Source organism: Phyllobates terribilis, unplaced genomic scaffold (genome assembly GCF_046119375.1).
Source record: "Phyllobates terribilis strain yellow unplaced genomic scaffold, ASM4611937v1 Scaffold_2__4_contigs__length_985480577, whole genome shotgun sequence".
In the NCBI taxonomy this organism is placed as follows: Eukaryota; Metazoa; Chordata; class Amphibia; order Anura; family Dendrobatidae; genus Phyllobates; species Phyllobates terribilis.
Window position 1 is genome coordinate 949322759 of NW_027362762.1, and position 18116 is coordinate 949340874.

General features: G+C 44.1%; 1 protein-coding gene across 1 annotated transcript in view; it reads right to left on the reverse strand.

The window, feature by feature from the left end:
• CD86 (CD86 molecule) overlaps nt 1-18116 on the reverse strand; it is an 87601-nt gene that overhangs the window by 14793 nt on the left and 54692 nt on the right. The window contains exons 4-5 of the mRNA XM_073668540.1: nt 15479-15835; nt 2468-2782 (exon numbers count right to left, since the gene is read on the reverse strand). Coding sequence (XP_073524641.1) covers nt 2468-2782; nt 15479-15835 — 672 coding nt within the window. The remainder of the gene's footprint in view (nt 1-2467; nt 2783-15478; nt 15836-18116) is intronic.

The window sequence follows — 18116 nt, forward strand, 5'->3', positions numbered from 1 at the left end:
AGGTGATGAAGTAAGAGGCTGCTCACACTATTGTCCACCCTATCTATCTGATCTAATACTAAGGAAACCAGGATTGCTTAGGTGAGAAGAGGCTGCTCACACTGCCATCCACCCTGTCTATCTGATCTAATACTGGAGATACAAGAGATGCTAAGGTAAGAAAGCTATTCACACTGCTGTACATCCTGTCTATCTGATTAATACCTTTGATACCATAAATGCTGTGGTAAGAAGTGGCTTCTCACACTACTGTCCATACTTTGATGAATCGGGCCCAAAGACTGCCAGTGATTGGTCTGCTAAATTGATCCATTCTTATTCACCCAACAAACATTTTTTCTTGCTGAAATCGTCTATTGTCTAACGTGTATGGGGATATTGAGTTCAGAGACATCACTAAATACCACGTTAGAATAGACAGGCAATTTAGAATCATTTATTTAAAAAATAATTTACTTAAGCACCATTATTTTGACAAATTTAAATATTTTTTTTCTGATTCTCTATATTTTTTTATTTTTTATATGAAAGTAGCGGCAGCTCTCCTGCATTAATGCAACATGGGTTCAAGTGTTTTGCTTTACAGCAGAAAAATGGGCATAGAAAACTAGGTCAGACAATAACTCATTGTCATATATGAGACAGTACATTTCGTGACATATGCAAAGTAAGGGAGGAGGGAAAGGAAGCTGATCTGCCCAAACAGTTATTATCAATAATCACCTGTTATCCACCTCCTGCTTTATTACACAGAAGTTATCTGACTTAACCCTGTCTCTGGTAATAACGAGATGAATTTGGACATTCATACAATACATATATATACAGTACAGACCAAAAGTTTGGACACACCTTCTCATTTAAAGATTTTTCTGTATTTTCATGACTATGAAAATTGTACATTCACACTGAAGGCATCAAAACTATGAATTAACACATGTAGAATTATATACTTAACAAAAAAGTGTGAAACAACTGAAAATATGTCTTATATTCTAGGTTCTTCAAAGTAGCCACCTTTTGCTTTGATGACTGCTTTGCACACTCTTGACATTCTCTTGATGAGCTTGAAAAGGTAGTCACCGGAAATGGTTTTCACTTCACAGGTGTGCCCTGTTAGGTTTAATAAGTGGGATTTCTTGCCTTATAAATGGGGTTGGGACCATCAGTTGTGTTGTGCAGAAGTCTGGTGGATACACAGCTGATAGTCCTACTGAATAGACTGTTAGAATTTGTATTATGGCAAGAAAAAAGCAGCTAAGTAAAGAAAAACGAGTGGCCATCATTACTTTAAGAAATGAAGGTCAGTCAGTGCAAAAAATTGGGAAAACTTTGAAAGTGTCCCCACGTGCAGTTGCAAAAACGATCAAACGCTACAAAGAAACTGTCTCACATGAGGACCGCCCCAGGAAAGGAAGACCAAGAGTCACCTCTGCTTCTGAGGATAAGTTTATCTGAGTCACCAGCCTCTGAAATCGCAGGTTAACAGCAGCTCAGATTAGAGACCAGGTCATTGCCACACAGAGTTCTAGCAGCAGACACATCTCTTCAACAATTGTTAAGAGGAGACTTTGTGCAGCAGGCCTTCATGGTAAAATAGCTGCTAGGAAAAAACGGCTAAGGACAGGCAACAAGCAGAAGAGACTTGTTTGGGCTAAAGAACACAAGGAATGGACATTAAACCAGTGGAAATCTGTGCTTTGGTCTGATGAGTCCAAATTTGAGATCTTTGGTTCCAAACACCTTGTCTTTGTGCGACGCAGAAAAGGTGAACGGATGGACTCTACATGCCTGGTTCCCACCGTGAAGTATGGAAGAGGAGTTGTGATGGTGTGGGGGTGCTTTGCTGGTGACACTGTTGGGGATTTATTCAAAATTGAAGGCATACTGAACCAGCATGGCTACCACGGCATCTTGCAGCGGCATGCTATTCCATCCGGTTTGCGTTTAGTTGGACCATCATTTATTTTTCAACAGGACAATGACCCCAAACACACCTCCAGGCTGTGTAAGGGCTATTTGACCAAGAAGGAGAGTGATGGGGGGCTACGCCAGATGACCTGGCCTCCACAGTCACCAGACCTGAACCCAATCGAGATTGAAGGCAAAAGGGCCAACAAGTGCTAAGCATCTCTGGGAACTCCTTCAAGATTGTTGGAAGACCATTTCCGGTGACTACCTCTTGAAGCTCATCAAGAGAATGCCAAAAGTGTGCAAAGCAGTCATCAAAGCAAAAGGTGGCTACTTTGAAGAACCTAGAATATAAGACATATTTTCAGTTGTTTCACACTTTTTTGTTAAGTATATAATTCCACATGTGTTAATTCATAGTTTTGATGCCTTCAGTGTGAATGTGCAATTTTCATAGTCATGAAAATACAGAAAAATCTTTAAATGAGAAGGTGTGTCCAAACTTTGTCTGTACTGTAATTGAAAATTAGAAATATTTAAAAATTTATTTATTAACCTATTTGTAGAATTTCGGAGGAGAAGTTATGGTGAGCCAACACGGTACAGCTAACGTTGGTGGTGCTTTTCACCGTCATTGTCAAATAGCTTGAGATATTAAATGTTTGAAAGGTTTCCTTTATGGCGCATGGTGGGCTCGACTCAGTCTTACAGATTATAGGGTAATATTTTGTTCCATTGTAGTCAGAAAACATCCATAATATTCCACGAGGTTGTGGAAAGCCATCTCCAGATGTACAGCGAAAGTTCACTATGGTTTCATCCTCCGATTCTTGAAAGCTTCCGTTACTGATCTCAGGGACACTATAGTTAGCTGCAAAAGTAAAACCAAAGAGATCATAAAACAGTCATCAGGTAACAAAATGTATCTACTAATGAGTCTTGAGTAAAAGCTTCTGGTGCCCCAATACGCAATCATTTACCAAACCACACAGGACACATCCTCTATATACTACACCACACGGGACACATCCTCTATATACTACACCACACAGGACACATCCTCTATATACTACACCACACGGGACACATCCTCTATATACTACACCACACGGGACACATCCTCTATATACTACACCACACGGGACACATCCTCTATATACTACACCACACGGGACACATCCTCTATATACTACACCACACGGAACACATCCTCTATATACTACACCACACGGGACACATCCTCTATATACCACACCACACGGGACACATCCTCTATATACTACACCACACGGGACACATCCTCTATATACCACACCACACGGGACACATCCTCTATATACCACACCACACGGGACACATCCTCTATATACTACACCACACGGGACACATCCTCTATATACCACACCACACGGGACACATCCTCTATATACCACACCACACGGGACACATCCTCTATATACTACACCACACGGGACACATCCTCTATATACTACACCACACGGGACACATCCTCTATATACCACACCACACGGGACACATCCTCTATATACTACACCACACGGGACACATCCTCTATATACCACACCACACGGGACACACCCTCTATATACCACACCACACGGGACACATCCTCTATATACTACACCACACGGGACACATCCTCTATATACTACACCACATGGGACACATCCTCTATATACTACACCACACGGGACACATCCTCTATATACTACACCACACGGGACACATCCTCTATATACTACACCACACGGGACACATCCTCTATATACTACACCACACGGGACACATCCTCTATATACTACACCACACGGGAAACATCCTCTATATACTACACCACACGGGACCCATCCTCTATATACTACACCACACAGAACACATCCTCTATATACTACACCACATGGGACACATCCTCCATATACTACACCACATGGGACACATCCTCTATATACCACACCACACGGGACACATCCTCTATATACTACACCACACGGGACACATCCTCTATATACTACACCACACGGGACACATCCTCTATATACTACATCACACGGGACACATCCTCTATATACTACACCACACGGGACATATCCTCTATATACTACACCACACGGGACCCATCCTCTATATACTACACCACACGGGACACATCCTCTATATACTACACCACACGGGACACATCCTCTATATACTACACCACACGGGACACATCCTCTATATACGATGTAGTAGTGATGAAGGTGACAGTCTGCCCCTTATACTAGAAAGGGATGAAAGCACGTTCCTGAAGTTAGAACCCTCTGAGGTTGCAGTTTAGCCTAGGTAGCGTTAACTTTGACAGCCGATTCAGTAGATAGAGGGGGAACTGAGTGCTAGTGTCAAGTGCAGGAAGCGAGCACAGTCAGTAGCGTGCAGTACTGCAGAAACCAATAGGCTCTGTAGAGGCTGCTAGGGTAGACGTGGACCTAGTATTCCGGACAGTGGATCTCTCCACAAGAGTCCACTTAGCCAGCCTGGGAACCTCGAGAAAGTCGTCAGGAGCCTGGTGGCACATTCTGTCTGCGGAGCTGCAGAAGAAGTCAGGACGCAAGTACTCAGAGGTGGAGAGAAATGGGATCCAGATATATTGTCATTGGTGAGGAAAAGTTTCTAGAGTTAGAGAAGAAAGCAACAGAGATGCATCACGTAGATCGGGAACCAGGGCTAAAGTTGTATCTGGTACCTGTGGGAAAGAAACAACCCATTGGGCCTTATCCTTTATACCGACCTGTAAATACTGCCAGTTACCAAGTAAAGTTCTGGTTGTTTTTATGAACTCTGTGTCCACTGAATTGATTGCTGCCCTGGTTCCAGAAGAGGAATTTCTAGAGTCAGAAGAGGCCGGCTGGCCAGAAGTAAGTGGGAAACACCACATATACAGCAATACACCAGAGTGAGTACAAACTTTGTCTGTAGGATGTCAAAGCGAGCACAGGCTACAGCTAGCCCATGACTACCTCACTTAGGCACCTTACAACTACACTATACAGGACACATACTCTATATACTACACCACACAGGACACATCCTCTATATACTACACCACACAGGACACATCCTCTATATACTACACCACACGGGACACATCCTCAATATACTACACCACACGGGACACATCCTCTATATACTACACCACACGGGACACATCCTCTATATACTACACTACACAGGACACATCCTCTATATACTACACCACACATCCTCTATATACTACATTACACAGTACACATCCTCTATATACTACATTACACAGTACACATCCTCTATATACTACATTACACAGTACACATCCTCTATATACTACACCACACGGGACACATCCTCTATATACTACACCACACGGGACACATCCTCTATACACTACACCACACGGGACACATCCTCTATATACTACACCACACGGGACACATCCTCTATATACTACACCACACGGGACACATCCTCTATATACTACACCACACGGGACACATCCTCTATATGCTGCACCACACGGGACACATCCTGTATATACTACACTACACAGGACACATCCTCTATATACTACACCACACAGGACACATCCTCTATATACTACACCACACGGGACACATCCTCTATATACTACACCACATGGGACACACCCTCTATATACTGCACCACACGGGACACATCCTCTATATACTACACCACACAGGACACATCCTCTATATACTACACCACACGGGACACATCCTCTATATACTACACCACATGGGACACACCCTCTATATACTGCACCACACGGGACACATCCTCTATATACTACACTACACAGGACACATCCTCTATATACTACACCACACAGGACACATCATCTATATACTGCACCACACGGGACACATCCTCTATATACTACACCACATGGGACACACCCTCTATATACTGCACCACACGGGACACATCCTGTATATACTACACTACACAGGACACATCCTCTATATACTACACCACACGGGACACATCCTCTATATGCTGCACCACATGGGACACATCCTCTATATACTACACCACACGGGACACATCCTGTATATACTACACTACACAGGACACATCCTCTATATACTACACCACACATCCTCTATATACTACATTACACAGTACACATCCTCTATATACTACACCACACGGGACACATCCTCTATATACTACACCACACGGGACACATGCTCTATATACTACACCACACGGGACACATCCTCTATATACTACACCACACGGGACACATCCTCTATATACTACACCACACGGGACCCATCCTCTATATACTACACCACACGGGACACATCCTCTATATACTACACCACACGGGACCCATCCTCAATATACTACACCACACGGGACACATCCTCTATATACTACACCACACAGGACCCATCCTCTATATACTACACCACACGGGACCCATCCTCTATATACTACACCACACGGGACACATCCTCTATATACTACACCACACGGGACACATCCTCTATATACTACACCACACGGGACACATCCTCTATATACTACACCACACGGGACACATCCTCTATATGCTATACCACATGGGACACATCCTCTATATGCTACACCACACGGGACACATCTTCTATATGCTACACCACACGGGACACATCCTCCATATGCTACACCACATGGGAAAATCCTCTATATACTACACCACACGGGACACATCCTCTATATACTACACCACACGGGACACATCCTCCATATACTACACCACACGGGACACATCCTCTATATACTACACCACACGGGACACATCCTCTATATGCTATACCACACGGGACACATCCTCTATATACTACACCACACGGGACACATCCTCTATATGCTATACCACACGGGACACATCCTCTATATACTACACCACATGGGACACATCCTCTATATGCTACACCACACGGGACACATCCTCTATATACTGCACCACATGGGAAAATCCTCTATATACTACACCACACGGGACACATCCTCTATATACTACACCACACGGGACACATCCTCTATATACTACACCACACGGGACACATCCTCTATATACTACACCACATGGGACACATCCTCCATATACTACACCACACGGGACACATCCTCTAAATGCTACACCACACGGGACACATCCTCTATATACTATACCACACGGGACACATCCTCTATATACTACACCACACGGGACACATCCTCTAAATGCTACACCACACGGGACACATCCTCTATATACTGCACCACACAGAACACATCCTCTATATACTATACCACACGGGACACATCCTCTATATATTACACCACACGGGACACATCCTCTATATACTATACCACACGGGACACATCCTCTATATACTACACCACACGGGACACATCCTCTATATACTACACCACACGGGACACATCCTCTATATACTACACCACACGGGACACATCCTCCATATACTACACCACACGGGACACATCCTCTATATACTACACCACACGGGACACATCCTCTATATGCTATACCACACGGGACACATCCTCTATATACTACACCACACGGGACACATCCTCTATATGCTATACCACACGGGACACATCCTCTATATACTACACCACATGGGACACATCCTCTATATGCTACACCACACGGGACACATCCTCTATATACTGCACCACATGGGAAAATCCTCTATATACTACACCACACGGGACACATCCTCTATATACTACACCACACGGGACACATCCTCTATATACTACACCACACGGGACACATCCTCTATATACTACACCACATGGGACACATCCTCCATATACTACACCACACGGGACACATCCTCTAAATGCTACACCACACGGGACACATCCTCTATATACTATACCACACGGGACACATCCTCTATATACTACACCACACGGGACACATCCTCTAAATGCTACACCACACGGGACACATCCTCTATATACTGCACCACACAGAACACATCCTCTATATACTATACCACACGGGACACATCCTCTATATATTACACCACACGGGACACATCCTCTATATACTATACCACACGGGACACATCCTCTATATACTACACCACACGGGACACATCCTCTATATACTACACCACACGGGACACATCCTCTATATACCACACCACACAGGACACATCCTCCATATACTAGACCACACGGGACACATCCTCTAAATGCTACACCACACGGGACACATCTTCTATATACTATACCACACGGGACACATCCTCTATATACTACACCACACGGGACACATCCTCTATATACTACACCACACGGGACACATCCTCTATATGCTACACCACACGGGACACATCCTCTATATACTACACCACAAGGGACACATCCTCTATATACTACACCACACGGGACACATCCTCTATATGCTACACCACACGGGACACATCCTCTATATACTACACCACACGGGACACATCCTCTATATGCTACACCACACGGGACACATCCTCCATATGCTACACCACACGGGACACATCCTCTATATGCTACACCACACGGAACACATCCTCTATATACTACACCACACGGGACACATCCTCTATATGCTACACCACACGGGACACATCCTCTATATACCACACCACACGGGACACATCCTCTATATACTACACCACACGGGACACATCCTCTATATACTACACCACAAGGGACACATCCTCTATATACTACACCACAAGGGACACATCCTCTATATACTACACCACATGGGACACATCCTCTATATACTACACCACACGGGACACATCCTCTATATACTACACCACAAGGGACACATCCTCTATATACTACACCACATGGGACACATCCTCTATATACTACACCACACGGGACACATCCTCTATATGCTACACCACACGGGACACATCCTCCATATGCTACACCACACGGGACACATCCTCTATATGCTACACCACACGGGACACATCCTCCATATGCTACACCACACGGGACACATCCTCTATATGCTACACCACACGGGACACATCCTCTATATACTACACCACACGGGACACATCCTCTATATACTACACCACACGGGACACATCCTCTATATGCTACACCACACGGGACACATCCTCCATATGCTACACCACACGGGACACATCCTCTATATACTACACCACACGGGACACATCCTCTATATACTACACCACACGGGACACATCCTCTATATACTACACCACACGGGACACATCCTCTATATACTACACCACACGGGACCCATCCTCTATATGCTACACCACACGGGACACATCCTCTATATACTACACCACACGGGACACATCCTCTATATACTACACCACACGGGACCCATCCTCTATATACTACACCACACGGGACACATTCCCTATATACTACATCACACGGGACACATCCTCTATATGCTACACCACACGGGACACATCCTCTATATACTACACCACACGGGACACATCCTCTATATACTACACCACACGGACACATCCTTTATATACTACACCACATGGGACAGATCCTCTATATACTACACCACACGAGACACATCATCTATATACTGCACCACACGGGACACATCCTCTATATACCACACCACACGGGACACATCCTCTATATACTACACCACACGGGACACATCCTCTATATACTACACCACACAGGACACATCCTCTATATACTACACCACACGGGACACATCCTCTATATACTACACCACACGGGACACATCCTCTATATACTACACCACAGGGGACACATCCTCTATATACTACACCACACGGGACACATCCTCTATATACTACACCACACGGACACATCCTTTATATACTACACCACATGGGACAGATCCTCTATATACTACACCACACGAGACACATCATCTATATACTGCACCACACGGGACACATCCTCTATATACCACACCACACGGGACACATCCTCTATATACTACACCACACGGGACACATCCTCTATATACTACACCACACAGGACACATCCTCTATATACTACACCACACGGGACACATCCTCTATATACTACACCACACGGGACACATCCTCTATATACTACACCACATGGGACACATCCTCTATATACCACACCACACGGGACACATCCTCTATATACTACATCACACGGCACACATCCTCTATATACTACACCACACGGGACACATCCTCTATATACTACACCACATGGGACACATCCTCTATATACTACACCACACGGGACACATCCTCTATATACTACACCACACGGGACACATCCTCTATATACTACACCACACGGGACACATCCTCTATATACTACACCACACGGGACACATCCTCTATATACTACACCACACGGGACACATCCTCTATATACTACACCACACGGGACACATCCTCTATATACTACACCACACGGGACACATCCTCTATATACTACACCACACGGGACACATCCTCTATATACTACACCACACGGGACACATCCTCTATATACTACACCACACTGGACACATCCTCTATATACCACACCACATGGGACACATCCTCTATATACCACACCACACGGGACACATCCTCTATATACTACACCACACGGGACACATCCTCTATATACCACACCACACGGGACACATCCTCTATATACCACACCACACGGGACACATCCTCTATATACTACACCACACAGGGCACATCCTCTATATACTACACCACACGAGACACATCATCTATATACTGCACCACACGGGACACATCCTCTATATACCACACCACACGGGACACATCCTCTATATACTACACCACACGGGACACATCCTCTATATACTACACCACACAGGACACATCCTCTATATACTACACCACACGGGACACATCCTCTATATACTACACCACATGGGACACATCCTCTATATACCACACCACACGGGACACATCCTCTATATACTACACCACACGGGACACATCCTCTATATACTACATCATACGGCACACATCCTCTATATACTACACCACACGGGACACATCCTCTATATACTACACCACACGGGACACATCCTCTATATACTACACCACACGGGACACATCCTCTATATACTACACCACACGGGACACATCCTCTATATACTACACCACACGGGACACATCCTCTATATACTACACCACACGGGACACATCCTCTATATACTACACCACACGGGACACATCCTCTATATACTACACCACACGGGACACATCCTCTATATACTACACCACACGGGACACATCCTCTATATACTACACCACACGGGACACATCCTCTATATACTACACCACACGGGACACATCCTCTATATACTACACCACACGGGACACATCCTCTATATACTACACCACACGGGACACATCCTCTATATACTACACCACACGGGACACATCCTCTATATACTACACCACACGGGACACATCCTCTATATACTACACCACACAGGACACATCCTCTATATACCACACCACATGGGACACATCCTCTATATACCACACCACACGGGACACATCCTCTATATACTACACCACACGGGACACATCCTCTATATACCACACCACACGGGACACATCCTCTATATACCACACCACACGGGACACATCCTCTATATACTACACCACACAGGGCACATCCTCTATATACTACACCACACGAGACACATCATCTATATACTGCACCACACGGGACACATCCTCTATATACCACACCACACGGGACACATCCTCTATATACTACACCACACGGGACACATCCTCTATATACTACACCACACAGGACACATCCTCTATATACTACACCACACGGGACACATCCTCTATATACTACACCACATGGGACACATCCTCTATATACCACACCACACGGGACACATCCTCTATATACTACACCACACGGGACACATCCTCTATATACTACATCATACGGCACACATCCTCTATATACTACACCACACGGGACACATCCTCTATATACTACACCACACGGGACACATCCTCTATATACTACACCACACGGGACACATCCTCTATATACTACACCACACGGGACACATCCTCTATATACTACACCACACGGGACACATCCTCTATATACTACACCACACGGGACACATCCTCTATATACTACACCACACGGGACACATCCTCTATATACTACACCACACGGGACACATCCTCTATATACTACACCACACGGGACACATCCTCTATATACTACACCACACAGGACACATCCTCTATATACTACACCACACGGGACACATCCTCTATATACTACACCACACGGGACACATCCTCTATATACTACACCACACGGGACACATCCTCTATATACTACACCACACAGGACACATCCTTTATATACCACACCACATGGGACACATCCTCTATATACCACACCACACGGGACACATCCTCTATATACCACACCACACGGGACACATCCTCTATATACCACACCACACGGGACACATCCTCTATATACTACACCACACAGGGCACATCCTCTATATACTACACCACACAGGACACATCCTCTATATACTACACCACATGGGACACATCCTCTATATACTGCACCACACGGGACACATCCTCTATATACTACACCACACGGGACACATCCTCTATATACTACACCACACAGGACACATCCTCTAAATACTACACCACACAGGACACATCCTCTATATACTACACCACACGGGACACATCCTCTATATACTACACCACACGGGACACATCCTCTATATACTACACCACACGGGACACATCCTCTATATACTACACCGCACGGGACACATCCTCTATATACTACACCGCACGGGACACATCCTCTATATACTACACCACACGGGACACATCCTCTATATACTACACCACACGGGACACATCCTCTATATACTACACCACACGGGACACATCCTCTATATACTACACCACAAGGGACCCATCCTCTATATACTACACCACACAGGACACATCCTCTATATACTACACCACACGGGACACATCCTCTATATGCTACACCACACGGGACACATCCTCTATATACTACACCACACGGGACCCATCCTCTATATGCTACACCACACAGGACACATCCTGTATATACTACACCACACGGGACACATCCTCTATATACTACACCGCACGGGACCCATCCTCTATATGCTACACCACACGGGACACATCCTCTATATACTACACCACACGGACACATCCTTTATATACTACACCACATGGGACAGATCCTCTATATACTACACCACACGAGACACATCATCTATATACTGCACCACATGGGACACATCCTCTATATACCACACCACACGGGACACATCCTCTATATACTACACCACACGAGACACATCATCTATATACTGCACCACACGGGACACATCCTCTATATACCACACCACACGGGACACATCCTCTATATACTACACCACACGGGACACATCCTCTATATACTACACCACACAGGACACATCCTCTATATACTACACCACACGGGACACATCCTCTATATACTACACCACACGGGACACATCCTCTATATACCACACCACACGGGACACACCCTCTATATACTACATCACACGGCACACATCCTCTATATACTGCACCACACGGGACACATCCTCTATATACTACACCACACGGGACACATCTTCTATATACTACACCACACGGGACACATCCTCTATATACTACACCACACGGGACACATCCTCTTTATACTACACCACACGGGACACATCCTCTATATACTACACCACACGGGACACATCCTCTATATACTACACCACACGGGACACATCCTCTATATACTACATCACACGGGACACATCCTCTATATACTACACCACACGGGACACATCCTCTATATACTACACCACACGGGACACATCCTCTATATACTACACCACACGGGACACATCCTCTATATACTACACCACACGGGACACATCCTCTTTATACTACACCACACGGGACACATCCTCTATATACTACACCACACGGGACACATCCTCTATATACTACACCACACGGGACACATCCTCTATATACTACACCACACGGGACACATCCTCTATATACTATGCCACACAGGACACATCCTCTATATACTACACCACACGGGACACATCCTCTATATACTACACCACACGGGACACATCCTCTATATACTACACCACACGGGACACATCCTCTATATACTACACCACACGGGACACATCCTCTATATACTACACCACACGGGACACATCCTCTATATACTACACCACACGGGACACATCCTCTATATACTACACCACACGGGACACATCCTCTATATACTACACCACACGGGACACATCCTCTATATACTACACCACACAGGACACATCCTCTATATACTACACCACACGGGACACATCCTTTATATACTACACCACATGGGACACATCCTCTATATACCACACCACACGGGACACATCCTCTATATACTACACCACACGGGACACATCCTCTATATACCACACCACACGGGACACATCCTCTATATACTACACCACACGGGACACGTCCTCTATATACTACACCACACATGACACATCCTCTATATACTACACCACACGGGACACATCCTCTATATACTACACCACACGGGACACATCCTCTATATACTACACCACACGGGACCCATCCTCTATATACTACACCACACAGAACACATCCTCTATATACTACACCACATGGGACACATCCTCTATATACTACACCACACGGGACACATCCTTTATATACTACACCACATGGGACACATCCTCTATATACCACACCACACGGGACACATCCTCTATATACTACACCACACGGGACACATCCTCTATATACCACACCACACGGGACACATCCTCTATATACTACACCACACGGGACACGTCCTCTATATACTACACCACACATGACACATCCTCTATATACTACACCACACGGGACACATCCTCTATATACTACACCACACGGGACACATCCTCTATATACTACACCACACGGGACCCATCCTCTATATACTACACCACACAGGACACATCCTCTATATACTACACCACATGGGACACATCCTCTATATACTACACCACACGGGACACATCCTCTATATACTACACCACACGGGACACATCCTCTATATACTACACCACACGGGACCCATCCTCTATATACTACACCACACAGAACACATCCTCTATATACTACACCACATGGGACACATCCTCCATATACTACACCACATGGGACACATCCTCTATATACTACACCACACGGGACACATCTTCTATATACTACACCACACGGGACACATCCTCTATATACTACACCACACGGGACACATCCTCTATATACTACACCACACAGAACAGTTGCTAGGTATACCGTAAGATTCAATTCCCTATAGCTAATTGTTTGGGGTTTTTTTATTTCTTACCAAATACTTTGAGGAGATATTTTTTATGATGCCTTATTTCTTTTGTATTGTCATCCTTTATTTCACGGACTGGACAGTCGTAATAACCTTTATCCTCCAGGGTAATATTATACATGTTTAGGTCTCCATTTGGCATGAACACCATGAAACGTTTTTTGTAATTTTCAGTGACATAATCGTATTTCCTTTCTCCCTTGTTTAGCTCGGCTACTGTGGAGATTCCTGAGGTTGTTGTGCTGGGTTGTTTTTCCCAGGTATATATGAGTCTTGAAGATGAAATATTCTGCTGAAAGTCACATTTAAATTCTGCCATCCCAGACACATAAGCACTAATTTCATCAATTGACGTTGCTTTGCCTGTAAGGACAAGACATTAAAAATTAAAGTATAGTTAACTGTACTAAGCTAATATATACAGTGAGGAAAATAAGTATTTGGTACACTGATGATTTTGCAAGTTTTCCCACGTACAAAGAATGGAGGGGTCTGTAATTTTTATCGTAGGTACACTTCACCTGTGAGAGACAGAATCTTAAAAAAAAAAAACAGGAATCACATTGTATGATTTTTACATAATTAAAGTAAATCTGTCACTGCCCTGGCACTTATCAGACCTCTAATATGGACATACAGGTGATAGCTATGTGAATCTATACTTACCTGTAAGCCTCATATTATAGGTCTTGTTGCAGTGATATGGCTTTTTATTCTTTCGTTTTTGACGCTTGCGGGCTGGGGGATGGGAAGAAATCCCCGCCTCCCATGGTAATTATAATTTTTCCCCCCTTCCCTGCATGTCACAGTGCCCTGTGACGTGCAGTTTCTTGGCCAGATCCCGCACCTGAGCAATTTACCTTGTACGCAAGGCGCGCTTTATCCTCCCGTCTATGATCAAGTTTGTTGTGCGCATGCGCCGGCGAGTGACTAAGCCGGCGGGTGAAGACACATCATTAATTTTCTAAGTAAATATAATTCTAAAGGTGCTATTGACAGGAAATTCTCACCAGATGTCGGTAACATCCCATCCAATCCACACAGACAAAGTAATCAAACTATAGATGTCCATAAATTAAGCTATGTCTCATAATGAGAAATGACACGGGGAAAAAGTACTGAACATATGAAAAAAGAGAGGCGCAAACAGCCATGGAAAGACTCCAGCTGAAATCTATCAGTAATTGGAAAGCAATCCTGCTATTTAGTGAAAAATAATATCAGCTGGTTCAACTTATGGCCTATAAAAAGGTGTCTCATTATCAAGGTGCCACAGAAGAAACATTTCATGATGGGTAAAATCAGTGAGCTGTCTCAAGATCGTAGCAACCTTATTGTTGCAAAATATACTGATGGCATTGTTTACGGAAGAATTTCTAAACTACTGAAGGCTCTAGTAAGCACTGTTGAGGCCATAATCCAGAAGTGGAAAGACCTGTGGAGAGGTACACAAAGACCTGGAATCAGCAGGTATTGTTTCAAAGAAAACAATACTTATTACACTCAACCTCCATGGCCTGCATGCACGCTCCTTACCACGCAAGACTCCATTGCTGAGCAAAAAGGATGTTCAAGCGCGTTTAAAGTTTGCTCATCAACATTTAGACAAGCCTGTGAAATACTGGGAGAATATTGTCTGGTCAGATGAGATCAAAATTGAACTCTTTGGATGTCATAATACACACCATGTTTGCAGGGCTTGCTTTAGACAAAGTGGGGCCCTGGGCAAAAAGTTTAACCCCTTTACCCCCCAAGGTGGTTTCCACGTTAATGACCAGGCCAATTTTTACAATTCTGACCACTGTCACTTTATGAGGTAATTACTCTGGAACGCTTCAACAGATTCCCCTGATTCTGAGACTGTTTTTTCATGACATATTGTACTTCACGATTGTGGTAAAATTTCTTCGATATCACTTGCATTTATTTGTGAAAAAAATGGAAATTTGGCAAAAATTTTGAAAATTCTGCAATTTTCAAAATTTGAATTTTTATGCCCTTAAATCAGAGAGATATGTCACACAAAATAGTTAATAAGTAACATTTCCCACATGTCTACTTTACATCAGCACAATTTTGTAACCAAAATTATTTTTTATTAGGGAGCTATAAGGGTTAAAAGTTGACCAGCGATTTCTCATTTTTCCAACAAAATTTACAAAGTCATTTTTTTAGGGATCACATCACATTTGAAGTCACTTTGAGTGGCCTTTATGACAGAAAATACCCCAAAGTGACACCATTCTAAAAACTGCACCCCTCAAGGTGCTCAAAACCACATTCAAGAACTTTATTAACCCTTCGGGTGCTATAAAGGAATTTTTGGAATGTGGAAGAAAAAAATTGTCATTTAACTTTTTTCACAAAAATTAAGTTAGAACCAATTTTTTTTTGTCACAGGGTTAACAGGAAAAAAATGACCCTAAAATTTGTAGTGCAATTTCCCCTGAGCACGCAGATGCCCCATATGTGGGGAAAAGCCACTGTTTGGGCATGCGGCAGGGTTCGGACGGGAAGGAGCGCCATTTGACTTTTTGAATGTAAAATTTGCTTGAATTATTAGCGGACGCCATGTTGCGTTTGGGGAGCCCCTGATGTGCCTAAACAGTGGAAACCCCCCACAAGTGACCCCATTTTGGAAACT